At 57.9% G+C, this 21,275-nt stretch overlaps 1 protein-coding gene across 1 annotated transcript in view; it reads left to right on the top strand.

Annotated features, from left to right (window-relative positions):
* Ajap1 (adherens junctions associated protein 1) overlaps positions 1 to 21,275 on the top strand; it is an 84,016-nt gene that overhangs the window by 23,330 nt on the left and 39,411 nt on the right. Inside the window, exon 3 of the mRNA XM_033767401.1 lies at positions 3 to 427. Within this exon, the coding sequence (XP_033623292.1) occupies positions 3 to 427 (425 nt within the window). The remainder of the gene's footprint in view (positions 1 to 2; positions 428 to 21,275) is intronic.

Raw genomic sequence — 21,275 nt, 5'->3', positions numbered from 1 at the left:
TCCTCGTCCTCGTCTTCGGCGGTGGCGGCCGGCGGGGCGGTGGAGCAGCACAGTCAGCTGAGGCGGGGCCGGAGGCACACACAGGACCCCGCATTCCACAGTTTCGACTTCCGGGGCAGCCGGCCCACCACAGAGACAGAGTTCATCGCCTGGGGGCCCACGGGGGACGAGGAGGCCCCTGAGGCCAACACCTTCCCGGGTGTGTACGGCCCCACCACGGTCTCCGTTCTGCAGACGCGGAAGACGACGGTGGCCACGACCACGACCACCACGGCCACCTCTGTCACGCTGCAGACCCGTGGCCTCACTGCATCCCTGGAGCCCTGGAGAAAGGTTGCCGTCGGGATCAGCACACTGGAGCCTTCCCCCAGCCCCAGCAGCACCGGGAAAAACACCAACCCCCCACGGATTCTGGGCGAGACCTCAGGTAGGCAGCTGCTCCACAGCCTGCGGTCGAGGGTCCTGCCAGGCTCGTGCGGGCTTCGGGTGCAGGCTGGGCGGGCTGGGTGTGGCTCCAGGATGGATGGGCATCCTGTGTCTGCGGGCAAATTCAGGCAGAGGCAAGAAGCCTTGTTGCCATCCTTGTGTGCCCTGGAGTGGGTGCCGTGTCCTCCCGGCCTCTGATGTCTCTGGAGGGGTTGAAGGGCCACATGGGTCTTCAGAGCCTTCAGGCTGGGGCTTTAAGGGCTGGGTGACTGTGCAATGGGGCTTGTTCCTGGCTGAGAGAGGCCCTACCTGCAGGAAGACTGGGGCCAGGCCGGAGGAGGGACTTCTGGGCTGACACCTGCATCTGTGCAGATCGGGCTCAGAGCTGTCCCAGGCTGGGCTCTGGCTCGGCCGTGGTGGCGCCAACTATGTGTGCACTGTCAACACTGGGACTTGGAAACATCTGTGTCCTTTTCCTCTCGTGCTTCCACCTTCTCTGTGTCAATAAGAGGAGCCCTTGGGAGTCTCCGGGGACGGCACGTGTCCTTGTCCAGCAGCCTGGAGCACAGAGCTCAGAGCCCCGTCCCATCTTTCCCAGCTTCCCCAGCTTCCCTTCCTTCACCTCTGCTGACTCAGAAGTTCATGGGCGGACCTGGGACGTGTCTGGCACACCCTAGGCACACAGTGGTCTTTCTGGACTCTGTAAACAGGATGCCAGTTCCAGGACATTGGCACGGAAGGGCAGGAGGTGCTGTGTGGCATCCTCACAGCTCACTCCGAATGTCTAGTGCAGGGCAAGGAGGATGGATTCTCAGAGCTCCCTTGCTAGCAGCTGGCCCACAGTGTCTGCGCCCAGGGTCCCACGAGACGGCATCCCAGCTGGGGCACCTTCTGAACTTGGGTGGGGGCAAGCAGTGGGTGGTGGCTGGACAGGGTTTCGTGAGGTAGGCCAAGGAGTTCATCCTCAGACCATGATCCCTTCCCTTTTCCCTCCTTCCCTCCCTTCCCCTCCCCTTGTCCTTCCCTTCCCTCCTTCCCCTTAGAACAAGAGAACCTGCTGATTTCAGTCTGTGCTCCTTGCCACTGTGGAGCAGCCTAAACATGAGAGCTGAATCTGAGAGCCAAGGTGGGGCCGAGGCCAGGGCCTGCTGAGTGGGATGGGGCTTGGGCTTCCTGGGAGAGGTCCGGGGACCTGCGGGGGCTGCCTCCCCTCAGACCTCCTACGGGACCCCCAGGTGCTTGGGGCTTGGGCCTGCAGCACTCCACACAACATTCTTTTTTACTTCTGTAAACTTACCGCTGCCATTGTGATGGAATTCAGTCTCACTCCCACTTCCTGTCACCTCTGAATACGTCACTTACCACACAGACATGGATGAGAAAACAAGTTCTCATTTATTCCAAATTACATTTGTTATTACTAAAGTTAAATGCCCGGGACAGCATTATAAAGCTTAACAAATTAATTCACAGTACATTGGATGCTGCTAATCCAACACGACAGATGCTTATCTCGGAAAAGATTTATGGTTCTTCATAATATAATCTGGTGCTAGATTCATTTGTTTAGCAAAACAGATCTAAAAGGGGGAAAATATGTGTGTTTGCTCTGAATGCAGAGAAATGTTAATTCCGGAAAAGGATGCCGGCCTGCAAGAAGGGAAGATCCTTCCACAGGGGCTGCTCTAGGGGCTGTGCAGCACCGGTGAGCTTTCGGCCAAGATGGTGGGCAGAGAAGATGTGCTGACGGTCCCTCAGTGGGGTTTTCACTGCCTGGCCGGTACCACTGTCATCGGCCTGAGGAGGAGCACCTCCATTTAGACCCTGGGAAGGTGTCTGGGAGACTCAGAATCAGTGCCGAGCACCCAGTGTGGTGCCTGGTGGCCGCGTGGGGTGGCCAGTGTCACAGATGAGTCCCACCACAAGGGGTGGCAGAGGCTTGTCACACTCACGCTTGCCCACTCAGGGCCAGAGGCTCCTCAGACCTGGAGGTAGAGTTTAGGAAGTGATACAAGCATTCGTTAAGTCAGTTCTGTCTTCCAAAGAGATCTTAGGAATCAGGTTTGGGGGTTTGTGAGTTTTATTTTTGCTTCAGTAGAGAAGCGCTTAGAAATGGCAGATTACATTTCCTGTGTGTCCATAGCACAAGTGTCTCTGGGCGCAGTGAGCATAAGGGTGGTGACTGGTACGCTCTGAAATCTCAGGAGCTAAGGTTATACAGAATAGCTGCTAGGGTCTGCAGACAGCCCCTTACTGAAGGTGAAATAATAGGGAAATCGCCTCCTGATTTCAAGGTAATCGTTAATAAGACTCTCACTACCTGCCTTCAAATTCCTGGCTTTCCCTTGTATTTGCTGTGTGAACTGGGGTGACCTGCTTGTCTTCTCTGTACCTCAGTGGGAACAACAGAGGTACTTAACATGACACTGTTGGAAAGATTAGACAGCACCTGTACTGTGTTCTGTAAGGGTGATGGTGATGGTAATGGAGATGGTGACAAAGATGATGGTGGTGGTGATGGTGGAGATCATGCCAATTTGATGCTACCATCTTTATGCAGTCATTTAATGAGATGCTTTGGCCTTGTGGCTGACCTTGGTGCTCCACACAGAGGGCTAGATGACACCAGCCAGGCACTGCTTGGGGTGGAAAATCACCTGGCACAGATTTGCAGTGGCATGGAGCTCCAGCCTCTCACGAGTGCTGGCAAAAGAGGGATGTCAGATGGGTCAGGAGTTTGCCTGAGGTGGAGCGAGGAGAGCCCTGTCCTGTGGCAGACTTCTCACTACTCATGCTGTGAACATGAAGTCACAGAGTCTCCTAGGAAGGACACGAAGTTGTTTCCAGAGCTTTGATCTTGAGACTCATAAAGTGAGCTTGTGAGGAGCCAGTCTGGCTGGTCTCAGTTACTGCATATGCCCAGTACATGCCTGGTGTGTGGGTGCTGGGGGTCTAGGTGCTGCTTGGGAGGGGTTCTCAGACCTGCACTATGCCTCTGACCCTGGGCTCCCCTGCCTGTCCTGGTGAGTTTGGCACTTTCCCAGCTGTCGGGTTGAGGTCTTGTGGCCAGTGCATCGCCCAGGAGTGACCCCTCCCCGGTACCTGTTGTCACTTGAGAGTTTCCTCTGTTCCATCAGTCATGCATCCATGACCTCCTGCAGCTCACGGCTGCAATGGTTTAGATGTCACTTGAGTCCTGCCTGGTGATTTTTACACTGCAGTTCACTCACACACTCCCAAGGGTGATTTCTAAGTCGCTGTGTCCTTGTCACCAGGGAGCCTTCAGTGTGTGCTAGGTGTGTCTGCAGGTGTGGGGACAGGCTGGTGTTATTTTCTATGCCTGAGCTGACTTGGGCAGCATGTGGTCCAGCCAACCAAGGGAGCAAATCTGGGACCAATGAAATATCTCCTAAACTCTGGAGCTGGAGTAGAAGGAGGCTGGGAGCAGAGTAGCTGGGGTGGTGAGCAGAATCCTTCTCTGCCAGAAGCCGCGGTAGCAGCTTAAATACTGAACTCTCTTAATTAAGTTGCAGGATGTTTGCTACCAGGGAAGTGAATCTGTCCTTAATTTAAAGGTATTTGAAGTGAATGCCTCACAAACTTCAAAAGTTCTGAGTGTCTTAATTGGGATAAGAGCATCAAAGAACAAATGAGGGGTTGGAGCCCTGCGAAGCATCCAGCCTTTGTAGACTGCAAGGCTGTACTTTAGAGCTCTAATTGGGGCTGTCTGAATCCACACGGCCTGGCACGTCCTGTGAGCCATGGCTTGGACAGTGACCCACGGCACTGCTCACGGTCACAGGTGACGGCACGCTGGGCCTGTGCGGCCCTGAGAATGCTGCTGCTGCTGTGGCTTTTGCTGGCCAGCGCTGTGCTGCACCGAGTGCTCAGTGAGCTGCCGCTCCCTAAGGCCACCGCCCCGCATGTTGCATTTAGTGCCTCTGAAGCTTCTCTGTCCCCCTCTTTTTCAGGAGGTTAAAGATGCTTTTGGGAAACCAAGGCAGACAAGACTGCAGAGAAATGGCAGGGAGGGAGCAGAGGAAGTGTCCCGAGCGACCTCTTCAGCAATCTCCCAGGTGCTCTGGCAGCGCTGGTCTCAGGGAGGATGGGCCAGGTTCTGGGGGGTGCACTGCACGGCCACTGTGTGCCTAGGCGGTGGGTGGGATCGACTTTGGGAGCCTGGGGTGTGTGAGGAGTTGGGCAGGGTGACAGCAAAGGTGGGAGAAGACAGAGCTGCAGCCCCTTGTGAGCCCCGAGCTGAGCTGTCATCCTGGGGACCCACGATGGGGCCTGGAGGGACCTCCTGCTCATCGTGTCCCTGTCGTCCCTCAGTGTCCACACTGGGCTGCCTTGGGAGACCAGGTGCTGAGCTCCATGGCTGGTGGGCACAGGGCTTTGGACTGGACTTCAGAGCTTCCATTTGATGTGCCAGCACCTTCCTCCCTGCCCAACAGTGGCCATCCTGTGGGTGCCTGGCTGGAGTTACCATGGCAGCAGGTCATTTCCTGTGTGTTTGGGAATGGCCGCTCCGGTGGTACTGCCCAGTGCTGGAGCATCAGCCACAACCCCACACATCCCGTGAGCTGCCTCTGTGCTGGCCAGGGCTCAGTGATCTGGGATGATAGAGAAAGTTTCCTTTTCAGAAGATTCTTTCAGCAGCAGGGGAGCGTGTTTGTCCGAGAGACAGAGAGAGGCTCAGAATCTGCCTAGGGAGGTGCATGGCGGCTGCAACGCAGAGGGGTGGCTCTGGTATCAGTGGAGACTGGAGGTTGTACCACCACTGCCACCAGCGTGTGTCCTTGGTGAGGGTCTTGGCCTCTCACCTGCACAGCTGGGAAGTGGGGTCTCTCTCACGAGGCTGCCCTCAGGCTGCACCTTGCCAGCCATGTTGGGAAGCTCTTGCTGGTTTCGGGCCCCTTCAGCACTCTCCCTAATGCGCGGCAGGATAGACACTTCTGTCCCCTCTGTGGTAGCAGTTTGACTCTGAACTGTTCTCTCATGCTGTAGGCCCTGGAGTCTGTAGTCTGGTGCTGGCCAGGCCAGGCTCCCTGGGAGAGCCCATGGGGGAGTCCTTCTGCCTCTTCTGGGCTGCAGGGCTCAAGGAACCCCTGGGGTTCTTGGCTGGTGGCTGCTTCACCCTGCTCTGCCTTGTCCTCAGGTGGCTTCTCCCCATCTGTTGGTGGATTTGGGGCTGGCTGGGTAATCCAGGATAACCTCGTCTTGAGGTACTTATCTTAGTCATGTCTTTGAGGGCGCTTTGTCTGCAGGGGGGCACCTCACAGGTTCCAGGAGTCAGGACTCACAGGCATCCTTTGGGGTGTTGGCTCTGGGCGAGCACTCTTGCCCTGTGGTTGGGATTGCTAAGGTTTCTCCACAGAGGCTGCCTGTCCTCCCCCTGCTCCACATGTGAACCCTGGAGAAGGGAATGGGGATGGCAGGGGCTGCCCCAGGCCCTGGGGCTTGAGAGAATGCAGCTACCTGAGTGTCCACTGCAGGGTTGGGGGAGCTTCTGCAAAGCCAGGGTCCAGCATGGTGGCATCCCAGGATCTCACTCTGTGGCCCAGCACCCACCCATCACAGATCTCCTGGCTGGAAAGGGTGAGCTGAGCACTCTGGTCAGCAGAGGACACGCCCTCCCTTCCTCCTGAGGAACAGGAGTCAGCAGGAGGTCCAGGTGCTGCCAGTCTTGTAGCGGAGACCTGACAGTGGCAGGGCCGGGGAAAGGAGGTGGAGGCAGAGGGCCAAGATGGCAAGCAGAGCTGAGAGAAGCCGCCCAGGCTTCCAGGCCTGGGGGATGAGGTCGGGGGTGGGACCCGGTCTTATGAGTGCTGCAAGAGCCTGAGTGATGCATGTGGAGTCGTGAGGGTGGGCAGGGCCAGCGTGAGCTGACCTGGCTGCCTCTGGGCACCACTGTGGGAGGAGACACAGGCTGAAGCAGTGCCAGAGGGAGGCGGTGGGCAGAACCAGAGGGCATTGTGACTGTTGGGGTGGTGACTGTCCTAGCTGCTCAGTATCCTGAGCAAAGCACTGAGTAGGACACAGAGGCTGAAGTGAAGGTGCACTCAGAGCCAGGGCCTGCTGGGCAGGTGGCCAAGGCCGGTGGGAAGAGTTTAGGCCTCCACAGCCAGTGTGGAAGCCTCCTCTTGGTTTCTCCAGGTAGGAAACAGCTCTGAACTGGTGCACAGCTCACTCCCATCAGGGACAGTCTCGTTCTGTCTGTTGGAGGGGGAGATTTTGTCCCTGGAGGGACCTTACCGGAGATGTCATGTGCCCAAAGCCCATGGCGGGGCAGGGGTCAGAGGCACAGTGCCGAGACCATAATGACTCACAGAGCAGTCACTTCTGGTTGTTTGGGTAGTCTGTGGTGCACGTGACCCAGGCATGGCTCCATCCTGTGGGCCGGGTGCTCTTTGTGGTCTCCACAGGGCCCATTCCAGGGCCCTGGAAACAGATATCCATGCAGCTTCTTGTCTTTCCTGGCTGGGCTCCAGCTGTCAGGACTGGCACTTTGGTTCAAAACCTAGCTTTGTCTTTTTCTTTCTGGCCTTTAGACCCCCTCTGTGGAGAAATTCCTCCTCTCTTCCTCCCTCCTCAGCAGGGCTGAGACTTGTGCAGAAGGGACACACGGCTGACTCCCATGTAAGGGCCGTGTGGAGGCGTGGGTGTGGGTGGTGAGTGGAGGAGAGTAATGGTATGGTCTCCTGTCTCCATCTGAGAAACTCGTGTTTACAGCAAGTGTGGAGCTGCTAACCTGGCTGGGGAGGCTTGATGGGGTGGTTGTAGCAGCTTCTACTGTGCAGGGTGGGAGCCACCATCTTAGATGTCTGTGGTCATCACCTTCCTGTCACCGAAACAGATTCCTGAGGTAGTCGGTGAAGAAAGAGAGGTTTATCTCAGGCTGTGATGGGTTGTCTGCATAGCTCTGGATGGGTAGTACCTCAGCGCCTCACGTTATGGGCCCATGATGGAAGAGGCCTATTCTCCTCATGGCTGTTGTGAGAGACAGGAAGAGAGGAGGCTGGACTCCATATGCCCAGGACTGAGCCTCCACCCTCCTCCTAAAGGCACCACCACCTCTGAGGCCAAGCTGGGGCCCCAGCCTCCAACAGGGGCCTGTGGGGACATTCAAGATACCAGCTATGCATTGTCCAGTGCCCTGGCCCTCCTCTTGTGCCCGTCCACTGGCGGGGTGGGGCGTCCCCTTCTCCAGGTGCTGATAGTACCAAGAGTCTTTTACGACACACACTTGCTCAGGTGTGGGCCTGCGTCCAGTATCACCTGAGGGTCTGGTGCTGTCCCTGTGGTGACCCAGCTGGGGACTGGTGGAGGGGCAGCCACCACCTCCACCCCGACTCCTATGCCCAGCATCCCTGGCCCCAGTAATGTGCTTGGCCCCGGCCAACCACAGAAGAGCAACTTCTGGGCCTAGACGGAGCTGCGGGTGGGCTGGTACCCTGGCATCGAAACACCAAGTGACCCGGATGAGCCCCGGTACCTGTGCCCTTCTCCCCTGTGGGGAGAGGGCTGGCAGTGCCCCTAGGGGCCTCTGTGCTCTGGCCCAGCCAGGCTCGGCCCACTCACACCCACGTCAGAGTGCTATGCCTGCTGGACTCACTGGCTCCAGGACCAGGGTGTGGACAGTGGCCTCAGCAGGACTTTTGGCCCAGTCTTCAGTCTGCAGGGACCTGGGCACTATGTTTCCCCTGGACAGAGCTGGGATGATGTACATTTTCCTGGAAGACTGATGAGCAGCAGAAGGTCACTTTGGGCCACTCCCCAAGTGGGCTTTGGTGTAGGGTGGCTTCCCAGCTCCCCAGAGAGTCCACTTCCTCACCTCCAGCATGCATGGACCTACTGAGCGCCCTGGGTAGGCTATGTCCCACCTGTCTGTTCACAGTGCCCTGCGCCTGGCCCAGACATCACTGTTATGTGAGGCTGAGATGTGTCTCAATGTGGGGAGGGTCCAGTGTTTGTCCTGCTTACTTGACCACAGATCTCTGAGTGTACACTTTATCCACAGGGGTTCCCTAGATTCCTGTTTGGGAAACACCTCTCCAGTGGTCCTGGTGGAGGCAGGCTTTGGGGCAGACTTTACCCTGTGAGTGCTTTCAGCCAGACCCCAAGGGGCCTCAGGATTTTATAAGAATGAACTAGAGCAGTATTAGCAAAGGGTGGCCCTCCACTTGTTTTTGTAAATAAAGTTTTATTGGAATGTAGCCTTGTCCATTGGTTTGTGAGATGGTGCTGATTGCTTTTAGCCTTCAGTGGGGAGCTGCAGGACAGACTCCAGATTCTGTCAAAATGAGAGTAGTCACTCTCGGGCCCTGTCCAGAGAAAGCTGACCATTCTGGGAGCAGCACGACCACTAAAGCCAAACTCCAAGGAGAAAGGCCGGGTCTCGGGGCTCCTCTGAGCCAGCAAGGGGAGGGAGCCAGGGCCCTGGTGCCGGGAGGTGAGCTGGTGCCCATCAGGCCTTCAGATTGTGGGTCTCAGCCTTCTGCAAAGAGGAGATGACTGTCCAGAGCAGCACTGGGCTCAGCCTCAGTCACTGTGAGGTTGACATGGGGATGATGTTGCTCATTGCAGAGAGTTCAGAGACTCTTCAGGGAGAGATGGGAGCTGGGGATGGCTGTTGGCCAGGAGGCTGTGATGCTTCCTGTGTCCAGAGACCCCCTAGGGGCAGAACAGTGGAGGAGGGGTGGCTGGTTCCTCCTGCCACAGCTGCTGTGTCCCAGGGACAACTGGGCCTTAGATGCCCAGCCTCTGGGGTGCAGGGCAGCCCTGGGCACAGCTGCCCCTTGGGTTGGAGCTCTTGGTGCCTACCAAACTGCATCTCTGCTGCTGCCAGGACCGAGCTACCCAGACTGAGGCTTTGGCCTTAGAGACTCACTGTCACAGGGTGCAGGGCTTTAAGACAAGGCCAACATGGGGGGCTGGCTCCTCCTGTGGCTGCATTTTCCAGCTTGTGGGTGCCATTCCTGTGTGTGTCCTGCTCTGTCCTTTTCATGGGGATGCCAGGCCTGGAAACAGGGCCTGGCACAATTCAGTTTGTGAGCCTGCTTGGTCTCCTCAGGAAAGTGGCTTCCCTGCTATAAGCAGCAGGCTCCTGGGTTATCCATGAACTCCCTGGGGGCTGTGAGGAGCCTTGTGTTCCTGCAGGGCATGTGATGGGCACCCTGCGGGCCAAGTCCGAGACACAGCAAGGCAGGGATGTGGCACTGTCCCTTCACTTGAACTCTGGGATGAAGGCACTGTCTGTGGCATAATTTAGAGGGACATTGACCCCCGTCTGGAGGAGGAGGTATAGAGCCCAGGGTGGGGTGAACACAGCAGGGACAACCCCCCACCCCTGGAACTGGCTTACATGGGATCTGCTGATTCCCACTTTCCAGAAGTCCTGACACAGAAAGGGCCTAGGAAGCTGCGCTCAGCAAACCTGATGGCACACTGGGCTCGGGAGGCAGGGACACAGAGCAGGTGCCCGACCAGGTGCTGGACAATGGGGCTCCTCCCGCCCCGGGAAATGGGACAGACAGGAAGAAGAGCTTCCAAAGGGACACGCTTGTCGCTTCTTTGTCCTCTTCCTGGTGGCTTGTGCTAGACATCAGATCCTGTGTGAAGGCCCAAGCTCTGTCTTGCTGTGGAGAACTACCTGAGGCAGCTGGCGGCGATGGCTTTACCATGGGTTACATCTGTTCTGCGGTGAGTCACCGGCTCAGAGCCAGAGACACAGCTCTCACCATGCCAGGTGGCCCTTCCCAGGCTGGGGATGGGTACTATGAGACAGATGGGTACTGTGGAACCCTGCACAGCCCGAAGGCTGCATGTCCTTCAAGGAGCCCTGGAGTCTCATCACAGCGGGGTCTCGGGTCCCCTCCATTTGCTCTGGAGTCCAGGGATGTACAGGGATGAACAGCTCATGCTTGGGCCCCCGACCCCTTGTGCTTGCCTCCATGCCCTACTTCTCCTTCGAGGCTACGAAAGCTCAGGTCTCCTATGGAGCTTCTTGCCTGGCCTCAGGACCAGCGCCCTCTGTGGTCTGCCCCATTCCCCTGCAGCTCTTCGGCATTGCTGGCATTGGCCCCAGTGTCTGTGTCTACAGCCGCATCTCAGCCCTGGGAGCAGGTGAGCTGCAGACTCAGGGTGGCCCCATGGTGCCCACCTGCTGTGGCTCACCTCTGGTGACAGCCAAAGTGACCGGCCAGCCATGTGCCCACTGCCTGTGCCCACTCAGAGAGAAGCACCCAGCCCCACAGGAACTCTGGCTGGGCAGTAAGCCCTTCTCCAAGTGCACAGGCTGTCTTCTTCCAGGCTCCTTTCTCCCCAGGGCTGTTGCTTGGCTGGAGGGTCCTTGTTGCTTGGGCGTGAAGGGTCCACTTGCCAGGGACTGGGGCTGGAGAGCTGGTGTCCCAGTGGCAGAGGGTCTGCTGTCCAGAAGCACTGGGTCCTGGCCAGTGAGTAGGTGTGGTCCATCGCCCCAGGCACACTTGGGGAGGCAGGGAGGCAGGGCAAACCTGACATGGCTGTGGGGCCCAGGGCCTGAGTTTGCTCTGTGCTGGAAACTTCTGTCTCGGCTAACAGACAAGTGGGCCTTGGTTGCTTGGAGGGAAGCGCTCGCTCGGTCTAGACCTCAGGTCCCCCCACCTGGGCCTGGGACGCACCCACCTCTGCCTCTGCCCACTGATGGGCTCTGTCATTGGCTCTCAGGTTCTGGTGGGAACCATCTCCTGGCCCCGGCCCTGGCCACAGACTCTTCATCCTTCTCCCCCAAGACCCTGAGGGGATGCTGCCTGCTGCCCTGGTGGTCCCTGTAGCCCTGGCTATCTCGGAGCTGGAAGGTGTGGCACATCTGGGGGAAAACATCATTGAAACAAATCAGACAGACAGTGACTGGCCAGAGACTGGCCAGTGATGAATGAACGCAGCTGCGCTGACCTCCTGCTCTGTGAGTGGCATCTACCGTGAATGAATTAGCTTCTGGCCTTGCAGACCAGGGCATGCATGGACAAATTCTTCTGTTGTGTGGGGGCACAGGCCAGAGGGAGGATCACTGGACAGGTCTTGTGGACATAACTCTGCCTGCCCTCTGTTGCTGGGTGCAGAGACTCTGCGAGGCAAGAGCCACTGTCCCCCCCACACTTGAGTTTCAACCCTCTCTCATCAAGCAGAATCACCAGCAGGAGCTGTCCAGTGTCCAAAGGACCGTTCAATCACTGAGGCACATCAGTGGAGATCTGCAAAGGCCTCAGGAAGAGAAGCCCCTCATGTGGTCACCCTATAGGCTGCAGGCTGCATTAACGAGGTGACCCAAGGTGCGGCCTGAGCTCCAGAACTTGCACTTTCTGTTGGGTCTCTGACTCCTTCCAAGTTCCTGGGGAGACTCTGCTCCACTCCTGGAGGCTGTGGGAGTTCCTGAGTTGCTGACAGCCATTTCCTCTTCCCTGTGTCCACAGTTGCCCTTTGTCTAGGGTCACCAGCCATGGGGGAAACCCTGTCGGCCTCATTTTAACAGATGAACTCTGTAAAGACTTCATTCAAACAAGGCCACAGTCACAGATTCTTGGTCAGGGCTCCAGCATATGGACTCAGAATGGGGCACAGTCCAGCCCACAACATTTGTCATGGGTTCAGTGCCATCCTGAGAATCCAGGAGGACCCTGTCTCAGGACCCTTAACCATGTCTGCAATCTTTCCAGAGAGGGTCTTGTATTCATCTGCTTTCAGTGCTCAAAACTTAAAGGAGGAGAGGTTTAATTTGACTCACGGTTTCAGGAGGCTCAGTCCATGGTCTGCTGGCTCCAAGGCTGGAGCATCACTGAAGAAGGGCACGGAGGAGCGAAGCCATTCAGTTTATGGTGGCCAGAAAGCAGAGCAGAGGAACAATGCCAGAGAGAAAGGCAAGTGAGCAGATATAGCACCTAAGGCCATGCCTCCACATCCCAGCCAGCCACACCCAGAGCTGTGCTCCCCTGGCCTTCTGGGCAGATAGATCCCAAGCCACTCATCCTAACCACCACAAATCTCCCTCACAGGCAATGAGGGTCTGGACTTCAGTGTCTTTCGGGAACCACGTTGAACTTGTGAATGTCCCTCCCTTCACTCTGGATTCCACAGAGCAGGGTGAAACCTGAAGGAGATTGGGCACTTGGTGGGAAGTCAAGAGAGGGAAGTGGCCCCACTGGGGATCCCCCTGCTGCACACTGCAGGCCTTTCACCTCCGGGACAGACATTTCCCAGCAGCCCTCCTGGCTCCAGGATGGATTATTAACTGTTCTATTAGAGGAAGGGACAGAGCAGAGCTTGCTGCACCCGTGGCCGGGGTGTCTCCTGAACTTTTGATTTTATTGAGAACTTGGGCTCTTGGGGGAAAAAACAGCTCACAAGACACAGAGATGGAACTGCTGGCTGAGTGGCTCGGCCTGGTGGGGCCAGAAGCTGGGACAAATCTACACTGCCTTCCAGTGCCTGGAGAGGGGACAAGTGACAGACACAGGGTGCCAGCTGGGCTCCTGAGCCAGCGTCCTACAGAGGCTCAGGCCGAGCAAAACAGCCCTGCTCCTCCTGCCCTGTGTGCCAGTGGCGTCTTGGGGGCACCACATCTGCAGGTGACCCATGCAGAGGGAAGTGTCCTGTACCTGGCCAAGGCAGCGTCTACTTGTGCTGCTTCCTCCAGAAGAACAGATAGCCAGTTCTGCCCTCGATCTCTCATCCTGCAGGCCGGGGCAGCCCTGTCTCCCTCCAGCCCAGCTTTCCCGGAACACCCACCAGTGTAGGATGGGGTGAGTCCCCAGAGGGCACAGAAGGAACAGACACTTGGGGGACACTCTGCCCAAGTCCCCCATCGCTCTGTGCTAGGATGCTTGCCCCTGCCTACCTAGACCAATCTTTGCTTGCAGGCTTCTTTCCCCTAAGCCTGAGTCCCTGAGCCCTGTGCCAGCTCCTCTTGCTTTCACTGATAGCCCAAACCACAAGTGGAAGAAGAGATTGAAATCCCCTTTGCCATGTGATTATTGTACTTTTTTGTCTTCTGGTTTTTGTCACTGTGTTGGCCAAGCTGGATTTTAACTTCTGGGCTTGAGCAATACTCCTGCTTCAGCCTCTCTAGTAGCTGAGACTACAGGCATGCACCATCATGCCCAGCTCTGCTTTTTGTTTTTAAAGTAAAGAGCTGTCACCGCTCAGGCTCCCTAAGAGGTCATTGTGCCCAGGCAGACAGCCTGACATCTGGCCCTTCCTCACAATGGCCATGGGCATTAGAAGGGTGTGGAGAGTTGTGGCTGAGGGAGCTGGGTGGAGGACCATGGTGTTACAGCAGGTCAGGATGGGCCGAGCAGGACCCTACAACTTGGTCCCCAGACCCGGCACTGCCAGGGCCCCACGTCCTAGCTGGGCCAGGCCACACCAGGCTTCACAAGGACACCATGGGCATCAGTACTTACAGCTCGGCTGCTCTGTGGTCCACCGCTCGCTGATCCTGCCCCCTAGACCCTTGTCTCTGGGTCTTGGAAACACCACCTGCCTGGGCTCCTATGGGAGTGTGCCCTGTGGTACATGGCCTCTCTCAGTGCTGGATGTTGTCACCAACAGGTGCTCCTGTCCCGGGAGCCCTGTGTGCCTGGCCTGCTGGCACAGAAAGGAGGATCCTGGCCGCCCTGCAGGACATCAGGCGAGTCAGAGTCGGGGCCTCAGGGGGCTCAGCCAGGGAGTAGGCAGGACCCAGCCCCCTAGACAGCTGGGCTAACGAGGCCTTGGTGGTGTGGAGTGTCGCTGCTCTGCATTTCCCAGGCTCTGTGGGAGCCTGCTTTGGGGATCCGTGCCAGGTTCAGCTGTCGCCGCCCCTGGGCCCCTGACCGAAGCAGGATCTCTGCATGCTGCCCAGTGCCCAGTTCAGAGTCCATTTGCACTGGAAAATTAAGAAGCTGTGAGACTTATTTTCACCCAGGGATGCCTGGTGGGATTCTCTTAAACTCTGCAGCAGCTAGGCAGGGCTGGGCCAGCTGGGCCCAGAGTTTACTTTGATCTTGTTTAGAAACCTGATATACCAGGTGGGTTCATGTGTCTGCTCTGCCCGTGCCATCCTCGTCCCCATCCTGGGCTCTAGCAGGTTCCGGGGAGGAGGGGCGCCCAGGCAATGCCCCGCTGGCTCACCCACCGCAGTGTGAGGTGTGTGCCTGGCAGGCACTGTAGTAGAGCCACAGCTTAGGCTGCTGAGCCCGGTGGGGACCAAACCCAAACAACTGCTGCCCCCACCCCCATTGTCCTGGGAAGAGTAGGGCTGGGGAAGGGGTCCTGGTCCCAGTTCAGGAATCCTGAAGGCCATGGCTTGGGGGGCAGCAGGGGCATCCTGCAAGTCCCTGGCATGGGGGGCAGAAGAAGGCCACTGTGACGCGTGCCATTTCCCAGAGACCAGGGAAAATTCTGGCGTTGCAACTGCCCGTCTGTGTCAGAGCCAGAAATAGCACACACAAGGTTCTCGTTCTGATTTCTGCACTCATAATTCTAGGGCACGATGCCCTCATGAGATGTGGATCAAAGGAGGTGGGGCTGGGGCACAGTCCACACGCTGTTCGTGTCCGGCCAGCAGGGCCTCTCCAGGCTCCAATTATCGGCTTGCGTAAACTGTGGTGCCCGTGTACTGACTTGCTCAGCCTGGGATGAGCAAGCGCGACTTGTCAAAGGCTCTTCCCATCACCACAATTAAAATCCAAACCCAGACCCGCAGATGCCACCGCCCTGCGCACCTGCAGGAGAAGAGGAAGAAAGGCACTGCTCAGAAGCCTGGCTCTCCGCTCAAAGCAACACATTGGCTCAGCCCAGAAAGGCAGGGCCAGGCCCTCATGGAACCCCAGCCTGCCCAGTACCGTCAGCATGGATGTGAAATGTCCATCCGGGACTTCAGTTGGACCCTGTAACGCTTGCTGGGAGATTGGAGTGGGAGATGCTCTTTTGACCCTGCGTCAACAGCAGTGCTAACAGCACAGAGAGGTTAAAGGACTTGGTCACGGTCACACAGCCTGGTGGGACAGAGGCAAGATTCAAACCAGGATCCAAGATTGAGGCCAAGACTGCACTGCACTCGCTGAGCCCAAACCCGTTTAGTCCTCTTGATTGCCCTCCAAGGTCCACAGGATTTCGAAGTTACTTTACAAGTTAGCAAGTGGTGACTAAGAGGTGAAGGGGGCTGTCACCCTCTGTCCCTGATCCAGTGGAGGCCTCGTTGCTGCTGACCTCAGAGCTCCCTGGACGCGGGTGGAGAGCCACGCAGGGACGGCCCACATGGAATGAAGGCAGCGAGTGGGCCCTTGAAGGAAGGAGAGGGTGGCCCCGGAAGGTGGTGGCCGACGGGCTCCCACCGCATGCAGTGCAGTTTCTCAGGCCCTGGGATTCCTCCAGCCTCAGCTCCTCTGCACCCTGCCCCATTCCACTTTGTGTCTTTCTTTCTCCACCCTTCCTCTGCTCCTGGCGCTACGCTGAGGACATGGATGGTGCTCTGCTGGCCTCGGCTTCCCTGGGATCCTCCTGCTTTGTGCTGGAGCATGGAGCCTGGTGTGTTTGCAGCCCGTAAGGGACAGCGGGTGGGGGCCGTCACCAGCCCTGGGTGCCTGGCCGAGCTCTCAGGCCCTTTCTGGCAGGGAGTGGGCCTGGGCTGTGCAGGGCTGGAGACGGAGAGGAGAAGCTGCCCATTTGAGCACTGTGCCTTCCCCGCCCCTCCAGGCATCTCAATGAGAGATGAGGCTGCTGTCCTGAGACACCACGGACACAGTGTTGGCTGGGGGCCCTGACCCCAGGCTGGGATCAGAGAACTCCCCTGGTTGGACATGTTACCCATGGCGACAGTTCTGGGTGCCAGCCCGAGCTGTCCTCACCAGTAGTATGGTGACTCCCACCGGCTGAGGTCAGGGGTGCAGCCAGAAGGTGGAGCAAGGGGAGCTGCACCCCTTCCTCAGCCAGGGCACCCCTAGGACGACAGGCAGCCTCAGGGCTCCCAGCCTTTGACCTTACACTTGGACCAGTGCCCTCCTGGCCCTCAGACCTTTAGCCTCAGCACAGCTGAGCTCTGGGCTTAGGGTCTCGGGCTGCAGGTGGCCTGTGTGGAGCAAAGACACACATTCGGTCAGAATCGGCTTCAGACTTGGGTTTCAATCTTCTTCCAGGTCAGCATATGGGCAAGATTTCCGACCCGCAGTCCTGGGCAGCCGGCCTTGCTCTGGTGCAGGTGCCGCTCGGGAGGGTCGGTGTCTGCCCACCCCCTGTGGCTTCCCTTGCCAGGCATTGTGGGCCTAGGCGCAGTTTTCAGGACACTGGGTAGGCTCCTCCCACTGTCCGACCCTGCATGACCTGTGCCCCACTGCTTTCTCTTGCTCTCTGCCTCTCTGTCCTCAGCTGGGCAATGGCAGCATGGTGTCCCTGCTTCCTAGGACTGGGAGAAGAGCTAAGATCTGTAAAGTACTTCGAATGTTCTTGGCTGTCAGTGCTACCTGTAGATGTTCACGGAAAGCTTTCACATCACTGCCACACCAACTTCCCCTAAAGAACGGCACTGATTCTGCCTCTGCCTTGCTCAAGAACTGCCCATGACTCCCTACTGCCTACTCAGAAAAGACTGAGCTCTCCCACATTCATTACATCCACATGTACCTTTGCTCATGGCCCTCAGGACCACCCTGACCCACTCTGGGGTTAGCCCTTCTCCCACGGCCTTGACTCCGGCCTTCCCCCATATTTCCAAGGCTGCTGGCTGTGAACATTTCCCCTCAGACAAATCCCTCTGTGCTCCTCTGTGGCCAGAAGCCATCTCTTCCCTCCTTAGAAGCTCGCCATGCAATCTGGGGTAGATGGGACTGCAGAATGGGATCAAAGTGAGGCTCTGCCACCCCACTGACACACAAACCCCCAGGCTGGCATGGCCCCCCCCGGAGACCAGATTGCAGAGCGGTGGGCTGTGCGTGGGGCTCACATGCATGCACTCGTGAGAACCTGACAGAAGTGAGAGTGAGGGCTTGCGGCCCAGCCCTGTTGCCAGCACACTGGCCAGCTTGCCCTGGCCCTGGGTGTAGGGTCCCAGCTGGTTGCCCCTCCGCATCTGCAGCCTCGCTTGTGGATGTGGGTGCCTGGGGCTTCTGCAGGCCCATCCTTGGGGGGCTCATCTGCATGCTGTGGTCCAGCAAGGGCCTGGCCAAGGCTGCCCCTGGGGAGGACAGGACAGGACAGACACTTGTGGAACACAGCGGTATGACGGGCTGAGCCGGGTTGAGCTGTCCCTCAGTGCCTGCAGGGACTTGGAGGACCCGGATGCTACGACCTGGGGTGCTTGCATCTGTTGTCACCTTCAGTCCTCCGCATCCCATGAGCCACTGCTAGCCAACTTATACCAAGCACAGTGTGGGTGCTGGGGAAGAGGTCCTGAGGGTGGTTAGGTGGCTGTGGCAGGGAAGGAAGTCTGTGCGTGTGGGACAGAGGCAGCTTTCTGCAGAGAGCTCCCCGCGTGGTCCCCCTGGAGATGCTGTATAGATGTGGAGCTGGCCTCACGCTGCGGTGTCAGACGACAGGGTTTGCTGGGTCCAGCTGGTCCCTTCTGGCCTGTGTGTTGGGGATGGAGCAGCCTGAGCCTGGAAGGTTCCTGTTAGCCCTGCCTCCTGTTCCAGCTCCTCTGCCCCCACCTGGGCGTGGAGCCTGGATATTGATGGCCCAGTGGTGGTTGGGGTGAGTCCTGGGAGGGTGTGCTGTTCCCTCTTTACCAGCCAAGAGGTGACCTGCTGCTTTATGGCTACTTGGTCAGAACTCAGATGCTGGCCCTGGCCTTCCCAGGCCGGTTTTCCCCAGTTTGGATGAAAATACGGAAATACCAGCTGTGTAGGGCCAAAAGGGCCCGGTGTGCGGCCACTGCTCCAGGGATAATGAACTTCCAGGCAGGTGGAGCACCACATCCTGTGGACATGGCTGGGCGTCACTTCTCTCCCGGACCATCTGTCACAAGGGCGACGACACCTCCTTCTGTGAGCCAGTCGGGCCCATGTACAGGACACCAGGGAAGAGCTCTCTAGACCACAGGGAGAACAGTAACGGGAAAGCAGGTCAGAGATGGCTGGAGGATCCCTCCAGGAACAGGGTAGATGAGGCTGTCGCTCTCCACGAAGGTGGCTGGGAGGACACACTGGGCTCAGGGCCAGGATCAGGGTAGGGCGGGGCTGACTTTTCTCCTCTTCCCCAGAAGTGTGGTTCTCCATGGCACCCATCAGGCTCTGCAAATTGCAGCTCGGCTGCACAGTGTAGGCCACAGGGACACAACTACGTTAGCCTGGCCTGGGTCCCTAGCCTAGGAGAGTGGCTGCCGTCCCAATCCTGTGGCTGAGGGACGAGCTGCAAACAGGAGCCGGAAGCCGGAGCTGGACATGCACGGTGCCCAAGTCCCCCACTCCCCTGCGCTATCCGAGGCCGCCCTTCTGGCTGCCTTTGGAGCTTTCTGGGGAAATAAGTGAAAAAGTTAATTTGATTTTCAACAGATCCTTAAATCAGTCCCCAAGAGGCAGAGATCAATTTGCATTTCGTCTCTCCACCTCCCTTAGTCATCTTGGCTGGTATTTCGCACAAGTTGTTGGTATTTTTCATGTTCTCTTGCTGCACAGAAATGACCCCCGGAGCATATTTTTGAAAAAGAAAACCATCTGAAGAGGGGGAGGAGGCAGCAGCTCTGGGTGTTGTGGTTTTTTCGCCCTGATTTTCTTTTGTGTCTCTGATCTCCTCTTTGCAGTGTGTTCAAGGCCTTGGGTGCCGAGCTGTAGGTGGCCAAATGCATATTTCCTCTGCGTCTGAGTGTCCTTGGCGTCTGAGTGTCCCCACTCAGGCCTGCACCCACCGCCTCCTGAGTAGCTTCCGGGGTGCCTGCCCTGCGCCTCCCCGCCCAGCTGGGAGGGACCCTCTGTCTTGCAGGTGAGAGGATCTTGAGAGGTCTCCATCCTGAAGGGTTAGAGAAGGGTCAGCCTGCACACTGTGTCCAGCAGCACCTCTCCAAGGGCCACCAGGCAGAACCATGCCAGTGTCCCTCAGCAGTCATCCTGCCACAGAGCTGCCTTCTGCCCTGAGAAGGGAGGAATTATGACTCGCCCCAGTGTGGAAGGCCTGGGGGCAGACTGCCTGCTCAGGGAAGAAGCTGCCACAGAGGGCCAGGTGCTCATAGGAGGTCCCCACAGAGAAGTAGAATGAAGTGCTGGTGACTGGCTCAGGGAGGGGAGTCGCTGTTTAGTGGGGGACAGAATCTCAGATTTGGGAGGTGGGAAGCCCCGGAGGCGGATGCTGCCAGTGGCACGTGTCTTCGTGCCGTGTGTATTTCATCTAAGGAAGGGCCTGAGCCTCTTGCAGGGCGAGGACCAGGTGCCCTTTTTGGGTGTGGCCTTCCTCCCCGGTTCCCCTTTGGAGGTCCCACCTGGCAGCAGTGTCTGGCTCTTGAGGCCAAAGGCCCGAGTCAGGTATCAGGGCTGTGCTCCCTCAGCGGCCTGGGGAGGCCCCTTCCTGTACCTCCTGGCCCCAGGGATGCCAGGCATCCCTGAAATTTATCCTCCCCGCTCCTTTGCTTAAAAAGGCAGCAGGCCTTAGATCTAGGGCCCATCGCAGACCGGCGTGAGCTCATCTGAAGACATCTTAACGGCCTTGTCCCCAGCAAGCTCACATTCTGAAGCCCTGTTAGGTGTGAGCTGGGGCTCTGCAATCCAACACAGGAGCTGGTGTTGGTGCCGGCTGCAGGCTTTTGGGGGCATCGCTCCTGGCTCTGTGGTGAGTGTCCCGGAAGCACCACACACCGCCCATGCGCAGGCCGTGGTTTCCAGCGTTCTCCATGAAGGGAGCCGGGGCTCTTTGGATAGAAGATGACGTCAGCCTTGAGCAGGGAAACCAGCCTCAGCCCAAACATGTTGCTGTCCAGGAGGCGAGGATGAGCTCAGGGTGGGATGGAGATGGCTGGGAGTGGGGAACAGTGGGGCCGGCTCCTGCAGGCTGCACAAGCAGTACGTGAAGTGGGGATCTCGGGGTGGACAAGAGACGAAGTGGGCCTGTCCTCACAGCCAGCCCCAGCTGCTGCTGCCTTGTGCCGGGTGTGAGTACCCAAGACTGCAGCAGCTCCCTGATCTTTATCCCAGCACCCAGAACCTGGTCTACCCAGAAGGGATTCAGCGGAATAGGCCCAAAGGGCCGGTTGCCAGAGGGTCAGGTCTATCTCCTCCAGCAGCGCCAAGGCCACGGATCTGAGAAGGACTGGGAAATTGTTCTGGTGACAAGAGGCACACAGACGCTGCTGGGGATTGCGGGAAGCCAAGACGGGATGTAGGGAGGGGCTGCGGGTGTCTTTGCCCCTTTCTTTGAAGTTCAAAACTGTTTCCAAAGTAAGGTAAATTGAGGCAGAGAAGTGTGTTGTGCATCTCAGTTCCTCTCTCCCACATGCCTGCTCTCCTGCCTTCTATACTCAGGGAAAAACCATTGCCTCCAGGGGTGACTTGGGGTGCAGGGAGGACCCCTCACCTGCTCCAGCTGGAAAGCCGTCACGTCTGGCATCGCCAGACCCCGGCACCGCCCTGCATGGGGTGGATGTTTCTCTCAGCCACTGACTCCTAAGCTAAGACACAGGCCAGCTGCAGGGCCAAGCTGGGGTCTACCTGCACCCATTCTGGAAAAGGTGTGCTGTAGTTCCCTGTCCCCGTTAGACCTTGCAGAGCAGGCTGGGGATGCCAGGACCAGAGCTGTGTCCACATGTCTGCCCCATAGTTCTGCAGTGACAGTCGGGCTCCCCACCCTCTACCCACAGAGGCTCTCCTGGAGATGGGGCTGGGCTCTGTCAGGCCCTGATTCTGCAAAGCAGA

Source organism: Fukomys damarensis, unplaced genomic scaffold (genome assembly GCF_012274545.1).
Source record: "Fukomys damarensis isolate Sample0158 unplaced genomic scaffold, DMR_v1.0_HiC HiC_scaffold_23, whole genome shotgun sequence".
NCBI lineage: Eukaryota > Metazoa > Chordata > Mammalia > Rodentia > Bathyergidae > Fukomys > Fukomys damarensis.
Note: the sequence above shows the minus strand (reverse complement) of the source record. Positions and strands in the feature narration are given on the sequence as shown.